General features: G+C 42.4%; 1 protein-coding gene across 14 annotated transcripts in view; it reads left to right on the top strand.

The window, feature by feature from the left end:
* Positions 1-16,605, top strand: part of DOCK9 (dedicator of cytokinesis 9) — a 256,309-nt gene that overhangs the window by 90,379 nt on the left and 149,325 nt on the right. For 3 of the 14 annotated variants that reach the window (XM_074378459.1, XM_074378457.1, XM_074378452.1), the window contains exon 1: positions 3,830-4,101. The exons of 8 other annotated variants lie outside the window; for them this stretch is intronic. In XM_074378459.1, the coding sequence (XP_074234560.1) occupies positions 3,904-4,101 (198 nt within the window). In that variant the 5' untranslated portion in view covers positions 3,830-3,903. Of the gene's footprint in view, positions 1-3,829; positions 4,102-16,605 lie in introns of those variants that run through there. 3 more of the 14 variants (XM_074378462.1, XM_074378461.1, XM_074378455.1) reach the window with 1 other exon arrangement.

The raw sequence follows: 16,605 nt of genomic DNA, 5'->3' as shown, positions 1-16,605 counted from the left end.
TAAATAAACGTAGTGCCCCATATGGTATCAGAAGAGGAGCTAATTCATTCTGACGAGGAGGACCCAGGGAGTTTCATAGATAAAGTGGCATTTAAACAGCGTCTTGGGGCTTGTGTCGGTGTCCTCTGGGTGAGAGGGCCCTTCATCCAGCTTCGTACTTTTCAGAATGTGATGGAACTTCATCTTATGGTGTGAGGGGGAAGATAACTTTGGAGTCTAAAGTTAGCCTTCCTTATAGTAAAAATTTACCCTTGAAAAATTCCTTAAATTTCCTGTAAAGTTTTCATGGTTTTGTGTACCCAACCTGCATAATAATTTGTATGTATATTAAAATCTGAGAGCTGAAACCCATGTACAGGAGCACCCATTTCATCTGACCTCTGGAATGTTCCTATTTTCCCCATGGGTTTTGCTCCATTCTGTTTTTAACAGTAAAACTCTATACCCGTAATGCTTGTTAATAGATGTAATTGTTATTGTAAGAGTTAAACTAGTTACTGTGTGAAAGACCTTGAGGTTGCTAGAGTTAGGGGCTTATTAGTAAATGTGGATTTGAATCCAGAGGTCCAATGTATACCTTGTTCGTTTGAAATGTTGTAAAGGAAAACTTGACCACCTCCTTCCTGTCCTTCTAAGATGGCATTTCCTCTTGTGGTTGCTCTGACCAGATGTCATTCTCATGTCCCCAGACATCGATCTCATGAAATCCCTTAGAGAAACCACATCCTACTTGTTGGTTGAGGTTGGGATGTTAAATGCTGTACTGTGTGACTCCCTTTGATGGGCAGACTTCTAAAGTGTTGGTCTGTCTTAAATGAGCAGAATAGAACAAGGACACTTTACGTTGCCTGAGAAGTTAGGTGGCAGGAAAGCTGACAATAGTATCTCCAGTCCTCTAAGTCCTGAGAATGTACTTTTTTCATAAATTGGACCTACTTGAACGTGATAGACTAGATGAATATCTTGCTCTCAGAATTGCTTTCTTTTATTTGGGATTTAGGTGTAATGCTCAGAGATGGTAGTGGGCAAGCTATGTGAATTTTGCTGCTGCTTTTCCTATAAATGTTGAGAACCTTGTCTACCCATTAAACAGTTCCCTTTTATGCAAATCTCTGTGTGAGAAACTTTTCAAAAGATTTACTTGCCTTACAGCTTGTTATGTTTTCCTTTTGATGATGTGAATTATGGAACTGATTACGTTTGCCATTCTGTCTTGGCTGCTTGGAAGCCCAGAGCCAATTCAAAGATTTTTCTTTGATTACAGAAGAAGTATAAATTCACGGCTGAAGTTTTGAAAAATATAGAAGAACTTTAAGAAGAAGATGCCTGGCTCATGGCATGAACACTGGGGGATCAAGACAACTATTTGAAGTCCTTTGTCACAATCAAGCTGCAGAGGGAAGGGCAGTTGGTTTGAAATTGCTGAAGCACTTTGTAATGTGTTGTAGCAACGCAGTTGGTGAAATTCTCGTTTTAGGTCACATATCCAGAGTCCTGAATTTTGGGGGGAAGGGTATATCTCAAGGGGTAGAGCCCATGCCCAGCACCCAAGAGGTCAGGGGTTCAATCCCCAGTACCTCCTTGAAGTGGAAATCAGTGAAGAAACCTAATTACCTCCCCATCGTAAAAGAAACGTTGCAAGCAAAGTCCTAAATTTAAGACTAAGGTTAACTTCTTCAGATTGGAATAACAACAGTAGTTACAATTAAATGAACACCTACTATGTATCAGGCACCATGCTATGCCATTTTTCCCCTTTTACCGTTTCACTGAAATTACCTTGGTTGGATTAAATCCAGATGCTGCCTTTATCTTTTTTTAATTGCTGATCGGTAGCTTTTATGTATTTGTGCCTTTTAGCAGTTGACATTGTTGGAATAGATAGCTGGTTTAGCATAGCATTATAGTGAAAAGTGTGTACACTGGACCCATATTGCCACTGTGCTGTGTGACCTACACATATGTAACCTCTCTGTGCATGTTTCCTCATCTGTAAAATGGGAATAACCATGTTACCTACTTCACAGGGTTGTTATGAAGATTATTAAATTACCCATGCAGGTCTTGGGACATGGTGATCACTTACAGCGTCCATAAATTAAATAACCTTTTAGTTCCTTCTTGTTACTTACAGAATGCCAGGATATTTTGACCCAATAAGTAGAATAGCATTTTTCTCCTTAAAAGTCTAGAACTTCTAGTGGCTTAATGATGAAGGGGATTTGAGGAAGAACTGGACTTTTTAGAACTTCTCGAGCCATTTCTAAAAGATTTTTGAGTTGTTGGTTATGTTGTACTTTACAGAGGCTCAGTTTATCTGTTTTGTGCTGTGGGTAGCCTCCTCTGATTTATAGAACATTTCTAAGTTTCGATTTGACTGTTACTTCAAATCTGTATTCATGTAACTGAAACTCTGGTTTTTTTCCTAACCTCTTGTAATTTTACAAATATAAGATTTAAAAAATTCATAGATTGTATTATTTCAGAACACAGATTTGGTGAGTTTATATTTACCCTGAAAGATATTACCCAAATTTTAGAAATAAGATTCCTGGTGGTGAGGGACAGAGACTGAGGTGGCCTCCAGAGGCTCTGGTGGAAGAAGGAGGACGTGTTGGGTAGGGTGCAGCTTGGTCTGGAAAGTAGATTTGTACCTGTATTTTATACAGTAGTTTATATGTTTTCCTTGGTAGATACACCTGTACCTGGTGGTACCTGTTGTTGCTATTTGATAGCTCATCATTTACCTATTACTACTGCTACTTCTGTTATTTACTGTTAATAATTTCTCCTTGATTTTAATGAAATAAGCAGAATAACTAATTGGGAGAGGCTCTGCAGCATCCCAGGAAGGGCAGATTAATATTTCATCCCATCTTAATGCTCATTTCCATGTAATTTTTAGTAAATCCCTTAACACTTCTGTTTTGGTTTTTCCTAAAAGATGACTTTAAAATGAATTAAAAATTAATCTACTGTTAATGTGAGGAAATACTAAAAATGGCAGGCTTTTGGGAAAACACATTTTGGGTGCTATCACCACTGAACCTTGGGGTAGTGACCCAGCTACTTTGCTATGCTTTTGTGCAAATCTCTGTTAATTATATGAATCTGTCATTTATAATGTCCATTCATCTTGCCTTCTCAACTTACCCTGACACTCCTGGAAGAGAGAGACACTTACTCTGCCTTATATATTTATATTTTAATCGCCTTGGTACCTAGTACCAGACTCACATCCCTGTTGATGGATTTAATGTAATATTCTGTTTAATAAAAGCATTTACTGTGATATGTGGTATTTCATGAAAACGTTTGATGACCTCGTCTTTTATCTACTATAAAACAGTAGATAAGTTAAGTTTGGCGTGCTGCCGTCTGTCACACAGGGAGAAGCTCTTTCCCTGCACCTGCATGTGTGGAGTGCAGGCAACAGGAACCCCTTGCTGGTTGCCCTTCCCTCTTTTGCTGATCAGCCAAGCATTTGGTGTTTAGCAATAACATGAGGGAAAGCATCCAGAAACTATATAAGAATTTTAGAGCAGCCAGATGACCTAGCTTCTCTTCAGTTCCAGATTTGAAGTAATTACGAAGGAGTCTAACTGTGACTGGTTTTCTTTTAAAAACACTGCACTATTTTGATTCAGGTCGATGTGGCCCACACTGCGTGGGGCAGACACAATAAGGCCGGTGTTTATCGGAGAGGCAGTGCACTGTGTATTGTACAGTTCGGGGTTTGTTTTCCTTTGGCTGGAGAGTGGGAACCTCCCATTTTCCGAGGAGTAGTAACACCCCTGGAGGCTGGCCCTCCCACCCTGGCGGGCTCTGCGGACCCAGCCAGCGGGGCTGGCCACTTATGCCTGGGAAGCTAGCTTCCTTTCCGTCCTCCGGCCCCTGGCATGCATGTGCCTTGCACAGCTGAGGACTCGCAGCTGTCCCAGTTGCAGACCTTCTGACTTGTGTTTTCAGACGAGGATGCAGGCTGATAAGTGCAGGACAAGTAGTAGAAATGTCAAAAAGGAGCTGGTGATCGAGTCCCCCGTGCAGTGCAAGGATGCAGCCCAGGGAGAAGTGGAAGCAGAGAGCCCAGGGCCAGTGCTGGTAAGAGGGGCCCGTCCGTGGGGTTTTTCTGCCTTTTCCATGCTGCGCTTTCACCGCGGGTGGGTGCTTGCTGCCTTCTTGCACTCTGTTTTGATTTTAAACTTGCCTTGCCTGTCTTTGGTGAACTCTCCTCTCTCTTCTCCTGTAGATTGACTTCGGTTCCACTTTGATTCCTCTTTGGGAGGAAAGATATGTTTACGTTTTGTGGGTGAATATGGTTTCCAGGAGGCTTCTTTGTATAGAACAACAATGTATTGTTCAAAATTATGTCCCACCTAGCTGCACTGTTGCCAAACGTAGACCCAAGAGACACACAGTAATTGCCTTCTATAGGGTTGGAAAGATGTCCTTTGCAAAGTTAAAATACTTTTACAATATGTATTTATATAATTGTGAAAGTTAGGATGATGACATTGGGAGATGGTGGGTAAGGAACATAACTGCTGAAGTTACATGTGTTTTCACTCATTTTAACAGGTTTGCCTTGAATTGAACAAAGTAAGAAACAACCTAAACTTTGAACCAATTGATAGAAAAGTTTCTAGTCTTAACAGTAGCTAAACTTAGAGCAGTTTGGATAAATTCAGGTGCTTGGGTAGGCTTTGTTAGGGAGGAATGTGAAAAATGGTTTTGTTGTTGTCATCAATGAGTGGGTTGTGCTTCTCTCTCGGAATTTCTTTAGTACAATAAAGGCACATAATTTTTTAGGCAAACTGCAAAAAACCACCAACATGCACTGCAGAGGGGACAATTGAGCCTTTCAAATGATCTGTTAAAGGGATTGTTAAACTTAGCACTTTTACATAGTGATTTTTTAAGCATGGAGGTTCAATTGTTGTTATCATTAACCACTTTATGATTTTATTAAGTTAATGCCTTTAAGAATCTGAACTTAAACTTCTCTGTTATGGATTTGCTTTGAATTAAGTTACTTTTGACCTGTGAGACTGCTTTATATTGTATTGCCTTCAAAATTATATTGCTAACTACAAACTGAGAAAGTCTATTAAAGTGTGATGGCCTTTTTCACTGCAGGTCTCTATCTGAGAGATTTAGTACTCCTCCCTGCCTCCTGCCCCACCTCCTCCCCTGTATATTGTTTAGAGATGTTATTTGTTATCTTGGATTCCTTTCTGCTAGCACAATAGTTCATTTATCTATTGAGAAGCTTGAGCTGCTTACATGTGGTAATAGATTTAACTGGTTAAAGCTCCCAGCTGATGTCCCTTATGATTTCTTGGAGGAAGTTGTGTGGTTTGGGTTCCCTTGTGAATATTCTTAAAAATCTTTTGTCAGTAATTCTCCAGATGTGTAGAAATATTTGTCCAGAGGATTAAATACACTGTAGAAAGATGCTCTGTGATTTTTTTTTTAAATCATCCAAATGATTTTTTAAAAACCTGCTCCTCTTTCTTGTGCTTGAAACACCAGCCATTCATGTCCCAGCTATTCGTTTAGGTCAACTCTTACTCCAGGCAGTTCCGCGGGGAGTTCGTTTTCCACTGAAATGGATAGGGCCTTGCCGGCTGCAGCTGCACCTGGTGGGAGGGCTTGTGGGGACCCAGGAGCTCCTGGCTGCAGGAGAGCTCTGGCTCGGAGCACCTGCGGAGAGAGGTGTGAGGGAGAGGTGAGGACAACAGTGATACAACAAGTAACTTTGTCTTATCTAATAGTGTTTCTCTTCTTCCAGTGAGGTAAGCAAGATAAAAAGAGCTGCTATCAGATCAGAGAGGCAATGATATTTAAGCAGAGCCTCTGCCCAGGGCAGATCTCCTTACCTGTGATTATTACTGCCCGCAGCAAATGCGAATTTAACAAACTGCTTGGAATACAACTTTTTTCCAGATAATTTTTTTTTTAAAGCATGCCAGCACAGCCAAGAGAGATCTGTGTTGTAGTGCTGTTTGTTATTATGATGTCAGTAGCTCCCTTGCTTGTTGAGAAACCCCAAGTCTGTAATGTTTAAGTTAAGTAACTTATTTTATTGAAGAGGTAGCATTTTGAAATCAAGTTCTGCTGGTTTTAGTTATGTACAGGATCAGTCCTTGGGGGAAAATATTACATAGTTTAGAAAGCATGAAAGTAGTTAATGCATGAAAGTAGAAATATGAGTAGTGTTAAAATAGGGAAATGTAAAGTGCCCCTAATTTTACTCTCCAGAAGTGCCCGCTGTTAATTCTTTGGTGTATATGCTTGCACACTTTGTCCCATGCACCTAAAAATACAACTTTTTAAAATTGAAGTTTAGTCAGTTACAAATGTGTCAGTTTCTGGCATACAGTATAATGTCCCAGTCATGCATGTGTGTGTGTATATATATTATGTGTGTGTGTGTGTGTGTGTGTGTATATTATTTTCCATTAAAGATTATTACAATATATTGAATATAGTTCCCTGTGCTACACAGAAGAAATTTGGTTTTTATCTGTTTTTACATATAGTGGTTAACATTTGTGAATCTCAAACTCCCAAATTTATCCCTTCCCATCCCCTTACCCCCAGTAACAATAAGATTGTTTGCTATGTCTGCGAGTCTGTTTCTCTTTTGTAGATGAGTTCATTAGTGTCCTCTTTTTTTCTTTTTCTTTTTTAGATTCCACGTATGAGTGATATCATATGGTGTATAAAAACATAACTTATTGCGTATATGTGTTTGGAAAATAGTATTACTGATTTCTGCATTAATCTTCTCCCATGATATATGAAGAACATCTTTCTTGGTCATTGAAGTATAATTGATTTACACTGTTGTGTTAGTTTCTAGTGTACAGCATGGTGATTCAGTCATACACACACACACACACACTCTCTCTCTCTCTCTCTCTCTCTTTTTCATTACAGGTTATTACATGATACTGAATATAGTCCCATGTGCTATACCATAGGGTCTTGTTTATTTTATATATAGCAGTTTGTATCTGCTAATCTCAAACTCCTAGTTTATCCTTCCCCCACCCCCTTTTCCATTTGATAATCAAAAGTTTGTTTTCTCTGTCTGTGAGTCTCTTTCTATTTTGAAAATGAGTTCATTTGTGTCATTTTTTAAGATTCCACATATAAGTGATATCATGTGATATTTGTCTTTCTCTGACTCACTTCACTTAGTATGATAAATTCTAGGTCCATCCATGTTGCTGCAAATGTATGCCATTATTTTTAATGGCTGTACCATAATATGATTCAATTTGTTTTCAATTTTTTGCCATTAGTACAATAGACAGTCATTGAGAAATGCCTCTGTGGGCAGTGAATGTACTAGTAAATGTATCTGAAAGCATTTATGCTGGTCAGAAGAAGTACTTTTTCTGTAAAACTTCTCTCAAGTTAATGTTTCTTTCCCCTCTGCCAGGGTAACAGTTAGGTTTCCCTTAGCAGTGGTTGCTTGTTCTGTGCTAGGTAAAGTCAGTGTGTCTAAGAGAAGTATGTTTGGGCATTATAGATTTTCAAAGGCTGCAAGGTTCAATTTACAGGCACCTACGTAGGTAGGTCTTGTCCCTTCATTGTGTCAGTAAGCTGGGGAGGAAGTTCATGGTGAAATTTCCCCATTCCTGCCCAGGATCACTGCCAACCCCATAGAAAAATGACTTTGTGGGCTGTGAATGACTAACAGGGGAACAATCAGGATATTCTTGATGTTCTGCAAGTTAGTGACCCTGCTTACAGTTGATTTCCTATTTTTACCCCCAAAACTCTAACATAATTCCTGGAAATAATTCATTCTAATTGTAAGGCTCAACAATTTAGAGGAAAAGGGTGTGGCCTCGAGAGTCATGACTGGCTGGGGTCTGTGTCCTGGGTTTTTCACCCTTTCACTGGGTTACTTTCAGGACGCAGGTACGGACTGCAGCCCAGGTCTTATTTTGGGACTTTTGAAGGCTGAAAGACGTGAAGATGGAGAGAACAGCATTTTCACGTGTTTGGCACACTCACTAGGTATTTTTAAAGAGTATCTTTTCAGAGGCACCTTTGCTGTTTTTGATGTTTTTCTGGGATCTTCAGGTGTCAAACACTGAATCTGAGTTCTTATTTTAATACTTGAAAGAATAAATGATTAGCTAAATGAGGAGGCAGCATGTGTACCAATGAAGAAAGGGGTAGGAGACTGGGCTTCTGGTCAGACAATTCAGTGCATTACCTGGGAAAACCTTTTCTCTCTGAAGTTCTGTTTACTCTAGAAACAGCAGAAGCAAATTAAAATGCAAACCCCTCAGACACAAGCTTATGGGCAATGATCATATTGTTGTCAATTGCCTATAAGACTTTAGAGGACTGTGATTGTGTTATTAAATTATAAAGCCCTTCTGGCCTCTATGTTTTCCTGCCTCCCTTTAGATGTCTTCAGAAATAATGAATGATATAACATTGATGACATTTAATAAGTAGCTTCTTGTTTTTAAAATACTGAGTGGTGAAGGGAAGATGTCCTGCAAGTTCTTTGTAATGACATATTCCCAGGTGACAAAAAACAGGACACTTTACTTATTCAGAACCACAAGCCTTCACTGTGCTCTTTGGCTTTCCCCTTCATTTGTTTATCTGTTTGTTCATTCAGCTGCATCTGTAAGGACTGAGATTTACCAGACAGACTGGGTAGTGCCCTGGGGATACAGAGTTGAGTGAGATACACGTTCCCTCTCCCCAGGTCATGAGGGGCTTCCTTCCTCAGAAATACTTTTCACGTGGTATTTTTTAGGCACAGTGAGTGTGAATCTCACCCATCATTTTCCACTTAGGCATACAACACTTAAATCATCATTGGCTCCAGCAAGGACACGTTCTATTTTTCAGTACCTAGAGCAGGCCCGACACTGCTCTGCTGAGTGCATGGGGACCCCTGACCGTTCTCATGAACAGTCTGCGGACTGAGGCCCCGCTGCTGCACACGTGTTCTGTGGAGCCGGGGGTGGGAGGACTCTTTTTGGAAGCACATGCCTCTTACCCCAGAGACGGGGGTTCCACAGCTCGTGGAACCACTCTTCGGAGCCACTCTTCCCTTCTGGGAGGTTTCCTCGTGGAGAACGTGGAAATCCACTCAGCTCTGGCGAGTTTCTTTTTTCACGTCTGTCATCAACGTGCAGAATGGCTGGTCACTGTTTTTTACAACAAAGTAATGCCAGTTTTCTTTCCTTTTTTCAGTGTAAGAATAAAAATAGAAAATATTTATGTAGTGCCTTGCTTTGTGCCAGATGCTGTATTAAACCTATTAAATACATTATTTCAGTTAATGCTCCCAATTCTAGGAGGCGGGTGCTGTTACTACTAGTCTTTTTACCTAACCTCTCTGTGCTCAGGAGGTTAGGAAACCTGCTCAAAGTCATACACTGAAGAAGTGACAGAGCCATAATTTTAAGTGGCCAGTCAGGTTTTCCAGAACCCATATCTGAACGCATATGTACGATTCATTAACAAAGATGAATGTATTTGCTTATGATTGGTGCTGGGATTATAAAAATGAAAAAGAAAGGCTGAAAACTCCCTGCCCTTACAAAATTTAAGTATTGTTAGAGAAAGGCCAGTTTCTAAGTGGCAGAAGAGCAGCAGTTGAATAGCACAGACAGACAGAGGAGGATGGTCATGCCGGAAGAAGCTGGAAATGTGAACAGAGTGGAGTTAGAGGTCACTCTTCTTTTGGGCGTCATGTTTTATCATCTTCCCAGAAGTTTATGTGAGAGCATAGCTTGGTGGATTATCTGAGTCTGGAGACATCTTATTTTCCTCCCTAGAGTTCTTTTTTTTAAATTGACTTACAGCACAATGCAGGATGACCCTGAAATGTTTATTCCCTAGCCAGTAAAATAGGCACCGTAGTCACCGCAGTGTTTCGAGGAGGCTGCCACTTGCCCAGTGTGCTCTACCCTTTGACAGGTGGTGGCTAAATGAAAGATGGCAGAGCTGTGGCCCAGGTAGCAGTGCATGGCATGGGTGGTCTCAGAGAAAGCAGTTTGGAGAACAGATTCAGATTCAGATACGGTACAGGACCTGCCTTTCAGTCTCTGTGGACGACTCTCCTTCCTTCCCCCACCTCACACCAGCCAGCCCCCCACTTCAGTAGTTTTCTCACCTGTAAGAGGAGACGTGTGGAATAAATAATCTCAAAGCTCCATGTTTCAGGGTAATTGCTTTGGTCCCAGAATAACCTTTGATGAAGTCAGATCAAGATCCTCGGGTTTCTGTTTCAGGTTCTAAGCTTAGTTTATCCTAAGTCCTTTGGGTTTTGAGTGGTAAGAGCTGTAAGACAGGGGATATTGGATTTCCACCCAATGTAATGAACAAGACAAGTGCAAAGGGTTGGCAAGGCTGGAAATAAATAGAAGTGGTAGCAGAATTTGGAGCCAGCAGGGAATACTGTCCAGAGGGGTGAGAAGACCTGGCTGGAGCCCACAGATGACACGACTGTGAGTATAACTTTAGAAACAAGAAGGCTGGGAAATTATAGTTTCTCCTCAACTTTCCGGAAGTTTGAAATATCCCCATAATGTTATACAGCTGGTCCTGAGTTTCTCGTAGAGTAACATTTTGAGGCTTGAGGAGTTTTCCGTGCTTACTTTCCAGGCAAGCGTATGTGCCACTTAGGGGTAGGTCCCTGCGGGCTTTGCCAGGTCCTCGGGGAGGGGCCGGGCTGAGGCTCTGTGTCAGGGTACCCTCCTGTGGGGAGTTGTCACTGCTACGGGAGACGCAGACGTGAGTGGTGCACAGGGCTCTGTGTTGGTGTCTTTTAAACACTTGACATTTCTAAGCCAAGACTGCGTTTCTGTCAGATGGAGATAGTTGTGGTGTCTGCCCTCCAGACTCCTCATCTCCGAAGGTTGTCTAGACTCCCTTGGTCAACTTCCCTCCTTCACTCCTCACTTAGCGTCGCGCTCCAGAGTGCCACCAGACCACTCTTTCTAAAACACAGATATGGTTATTAATCTCCTGCTTAAACCCCTTTCCTGACTTTCCTTTGCAGAGAAGGCAAAACACGGCCTACTTGGCCACTTAGGCTGACCCTGAACTTGCTTGCTGGCCTCCCTCATCTACTGCAGCTTCCAAAATGCATCCTGACCCAGGCCTTGTGCCCATCACCTGGGTGCTTTCACACCTGCGCACAGCACTTCCTTCGCCTGGCATGGCTTCACTGCTGGACCGTTTCTGTTTATCCTCCAAGTCCTGGATTCACATGCCAGCTCCTCCAAGAAGCCTTTAAACTCTCTCCCCGCATCTTCCTGTAGACTGTGCTCCTGTGGTCAGTCCTGGCATCATTATGCTAGTGTGTTAAGTCATTAGGCATCTCTGCTGTTTTCTCGCTAAAGTGTGTACTCCGGTCTCCCTCACCAATTGGGGGCTCATACCCGCAGGAGTTGTGGTTTTGTTTTCTTTGTATCCTGTCTCTGACAGGATGCAAAGCTCCACTTTTTTCCCTTTTCTTCTCTGCGTGGTCACCTTTGCGGAATTCGAAGAAGGGGTTGCACAAAGGGATTCCAGGAGAAACTGGGTGTGAGGATCATCCTCCTCTTCATCCTTCCCTCTTCCACCTTCATTGGTTTAGCCACTGATATTCAAATATGTTGAAATGCCAAAAAGTAACAAGGGATGCACCCAGAGGAGACTGCTAGGCTAAATGTGTTGTGGGCATTGTGCCCCGAAACTCTGCTGTGCTTCTGTTACTTTTGATCTAAATTAAAATGTTAGCTAACATTTGTGACTTGAGGACACATGTACAAACTTGGGCGACCCGGGCCAAAACCCTTCTTGCTCTTCCTCTTTGCCAGCATCCCTTTCTGTTATCAGTGCTGCTGCTTCTCATCAGTTGCACCTGCAACTGTAGCATCATCACCTGTGATGGTTGTAGGACACTTGGAAAAAATCACATACTGATTTCTTGTTACCAGGATGCCAGTAAATTGATTATATGTGGAAAGTAGTGGAGACCCACACAATGTAGGACAAAGAAGATAGCTCTTCTCGGGGAGAAAGACTGGAAAGCGGGATCTGTTAGCCACACTGAACAACGCAAATCACCTGCTTTTCTTGGCCAAGACTCTACTTGAATGTTTTGAGTCTAATGTGGTAGTTTTCCCCAAATTTGTCTTGTCTCCCCAAGTGAAAATTTCAGGGAGTGGTCTGTCCTTTGTTTTGCCATGTTTTAAAAATTACCTGTATGTTAAAAAAAAAAGTCCATTTCATATGGTCTTTAATAGTGCTGTCTAATGGAACTCTAGCATGAGCCACATGCATCATTTTAAATTCTTTTGTAGCCAAATTGAAGTAAAAGAAATAGGTGTAATTAATTTTAGTAATATAAATTCAGCCCAATATTTCCAAAAATATTATCATTTCAGCATTTAATCCTTACAAAATATCAAGGCAGTATACATTCTTTTATTCATACTATGTCTTTGAAATCTGGTGTCTATTTTACACCTATAGCATATGTGAATTCAGGATAACCACATGTGGCTAGAAGCTACTGAACTGAATAGTGCAGGTCTATAACATTCCATAGCTTACACATTATTACACACTCCATAGCTTAAACACCTCAAACTAGAAACTTGGTATTGGTGGGTGAGTCATTGAAAGGAGTACCATATTTGTTATTCTGGTGTGAGGAGGAAATCCATGATTTAATTGTAAGGTTGGGTTTTCCTTGAAAAGCTCATGTCTTTGAAGTATTCAGAGGTAACATAAATGAGACACAACCTAATGGCATTAATATATGTCCCAGCATTCAAACCTGGTTTTTCAGGAGGATGTAGTTTTTTGAAGTATGATTTGTAATGTCCTTGAAATGGAAAATGAGTATCCTTCAGGGAATGACTCTGCCTTCTATCTGTCCTTCTGTGAGATCACGGAGCCTGGGCAGTTCAGTGCAGCTTACGTTTCCAGATCTCAGAGTGGGGCAGAAAGCCTCGGATTCCTGTCCTCGCTGGAGGTGTGGAGGCTGGAGCTCACAGTGTGAAGCAGTGTTGTGCATTTCTCATACAACAAGAAGTGGAGGCATTGGCACAGCTTCCTGTTCTGGAACTCTGAAATTCCACCCCGTGAATTGCTGGTGGGTGAGGGGAAAGGTCCTGGGCTTGGGGCCAGGAGACCCGCGGGTCACCATCTGTGAGACCTTTATTAATTCATGAAACCCCTCTGAGCTTCAGTTTCCCCCTCTGTGGAACGGCGATGATACAACCATAAGAGTTTAGGGGAGGTTTCTAGAGATGATATGTGTGTGATCCAGCAAAGGTGTGTTTCTGTTATAGGGACCAGAAGTGTCTTGTATCTGAGTGACACTTGACTGAGTATGATCCCCAAGTTCCTGCTCTGCACCAGGCACTGTGTATTGAAACCCTTGATAATCCTGCGATGAAGATAAGGGAAGCTGGTACTTTCCCTATTTTCAAATGCAGATGTGGAGACTTAGTAACTTGTCCCAAGGCCACATAGCCAACAAGCAGTCGAGCCAGGATTTAAAAAAAACCCAACTTTTTAATATGAAATTCTCAAACGTATGCAAAGGTAGGTAGATGAGTAGAGTGGTTCTCTAACTGGAGTGGGCGCCACCATCACTCACCCATGAAGGAGGCTTTGTTAAAACCCGGGTTGCATGGCCCCACCCCAGAATTTCTGATTCAGTAGATCTGGGGTGACTGTGCATTTCTAGCAAGTTCCAGGGGATGCTGGTGCTGCTGGTCTGGGACCACACTTTGAGGACACTGGGCTATTAAAATGAACCTGTATCCACCTTTCACCACCTCCAACAATAGTAAATATTTTGGGGACCAGGATTTTAATCCTAACTCCCCACACCTGCCCTTAACTGGTCTCTGAACGCTCTTTTCTGGTGACGAAGTGTGCAGAAACTCTTGTGGACTGAAAATGTGTTATGGATATTCCCTTCCCCAACCCTGGTATGTTTAGATAAGTAGCTTAAAGTAAGTTGTTTTGAAATCGGACTAAATCTGGCTTTTAGAGCCTTTTAGCTTAATTACTTGAGCCCTTCATTTCAGAGTTCCAAAAATATCTTTTATTGACATAGGAAGAATTAAGAATTTTTAGGCCATAAGGCTAAAAAAAAATGGAGGTAGGTGGGTTATTGGCTAGAACAGAGTCTGTAGTATGGATTTAAGATAGAATCACTTAGGGACCCACCACAGAGCATGTCCTCCTCTCTTGCTTTCATCATCACTCTTACAGGTGAAAAAATGGTGGGCAGAATGAGCAGCTGGGGTGGTGGGTTTGGGACACACACGCTGAGCCGCCTCTCAGACCCCTGCCTGCTCTCTCCCCCTTCTCCTCATGCTCTTCTTTGCGTTTCTTTGGCTCATGCCCTGGGTCAGGACAGAAGGAAGATACCTGAGGCGCTCTCCACAGGGGCGATGTCCCCATCCCACTCAGCTCTCTCCTCGTGCTCCAGGGCCACAGGGCATGGAGAAACCCCCTAAACCCCTGTCTGGCCTTCTCTCCTGCTCTCTGTGGCATCCTCATTGGGCACAGCCAACTGAATGCAAGCAGTTACGCAAGTTTCCATCCCATTTTCTAGATGCTATCGATCTGACAGTTTTTCATAGTCTTTAATTCTGTTCATTTCAGTAATTGGGTAATAATTCTGGAAAACCACAGTTATTTATAAAAAAGACAAATGCAAAACCCAGGCTCTTTTCCTTCCATCAAATTGATTGATTTTGAGTGTCCAAGTTTTGCTTGTACTGGCATGCCTAATTAAATAGAATCTTTCAAGTGACAAGTTCTCTCACTTGAGTGCTCTTTTTAGTACTGTATAAAAAGGGAATCCAACATCTTATCAGTGCCTATAATATAAAAAACTATATTCACAAGTGTGTCATTCTTGGTGTTAATCTGTTCTGAGGATAACACTGCATTTCAGTGTGAGAAATATATTTAGGTGTCTGAGAGTTTGGTGTTCATTATGCGTTCTTCTAAACATTCTCTGGTTCATTAGCTGTTGTGGTTTAACGCTCAGGTTTGAGATTGAGTGTGCTTCTCAGTCCAAGCTTAGATGGGGTTCTCTTTTTCCTCTAGTTTTCTATATCACATGCTTGTGTATGTTGCCAGTGAACATGCAAAAATTTAAAATATAGAGGCTGCAGGGAAGAGCAGGAACCAGGAAGAGCATGGCCCAGGGGTCAGAAGACCTGGGATCCAGGCCCAGCTTTGCCAGCAACTCCTTCTGGGGCCTCAGGACAGTCACTGAACTCCCATCCATGCACTGACGTGTCCCTATCTGTAAGATGAGAGAGACCTGGACCAGATAATCTCAGGTTCTGATGTTTGTACAATTGAAGTTCTGACGTTACCAAACCTCCTGCTCCTTTTAAACATGTATGATTCTGAACAGCTGTTGAGACAGTTGTTCCTACACACATTGATGAACAGTCTGTAGAGAGGAACATGGATCACTGGGGAGAATGTGAAAATATTTTGATTATCATGGTCTCCTAAGTTCTAATGTGCTGGGTTAAGGGAAGAAGCACATGTCTACTGCAAGGAGATGGGAGGCCATTTTCCACATCTGGAGGATGTTTGGACCTAGTTTCACATCTCTCCGTCTCTTTGCTCCTGCATGGTTTGCTGGCTTCCTTAGGGCCCTCCTCAACATGGCCCACCAGCCACTCTGGTCTCCTCTTTCATCACCGGCTGTAGTCCAGGGGTGGCCTTGAGACCTGTGGGTACCCCAGATGAGCTAATCTGCCCAGCTATTCTGAACTGCCTGCTGCTTCCTGAACTCACCATGCTCAGAGGGGATTCACCCTGAAACTAAAGAAGCTTCAGTTTCAGGATCCCTTCCCAGGAAGAGACTCCCGCAACTTCCTTTTCATAACTTTGTATTTTTTTTAACCTTCCCCCTCTGATTATATAGATTTCAAGCCCTACAAAATCTGGTGTATCCATGATCATGTTTCCTGGCTTCTCCATTTTCTCTTCGAGGAATTCCCAGTCCACCCTGACTCCTGGCTGATTCCCGCATCTCTTAGACTCAGCTCTAACTACCTCCTTTAAGAAGCACCCACGTTGTTGGGCCCCTTCATTCACTGAGTGCCTGTGCTGTTCCAGGAGCTGGACAAAGCAGTAATAGTATAGATATAATATAGTAAATAAGACAGAAATCTTTGCTGTCATGGGGCTTGTAATCTGACTCGGGTGGGAGTCAGGTTCATTCTAGTGGGTCAGATGCCACTCCTGGGTCCCCATTGCTGTCAGTCATCCTGCTCCAGATTATTCACAAATCCACCTTCCCTCAGGATTGTGGGCTTCCTGGTGCCGGGGCTGTGTGCTCTTTATCCCACTGTCCCAAAGACCAGGAGCACAAAGACCAGGAGCACAGTGCACACGGACAGGCTCAGTAAAAATCTGCGGAGAGAAGGAGCACAGATCTGCTCATCACATTTGCACGTGAGGATGGGAGGCAGCTGCTCATTTCCCGTACACACTCTAGTTATAGGAAACTGGGGTTTCTTCCTTCAGGTTTGACAACTTCAAGAAGTCCTGGTGGGAGTGTCCAGTGAGTGAGAG

The sequence above is a fragment of the Camelus bactrianus genome, chromosome 14, assembly GCF_048773025.1.
Source record: "Camelus bactrianus isolate YW-2024 breed Bactrian camel chromosome 14, ASM4877302v1, whole genome shotgun sequence".
Lineage (NCBI taxonomy): Eukaryota > Metazoa > Chordata > Mammalia > Artiodactyla > Camelidae > Camelus > Camelus bactrianus.
This window is presented reverse-complemented; position numbering and strand designations above follow the sequence as displayed.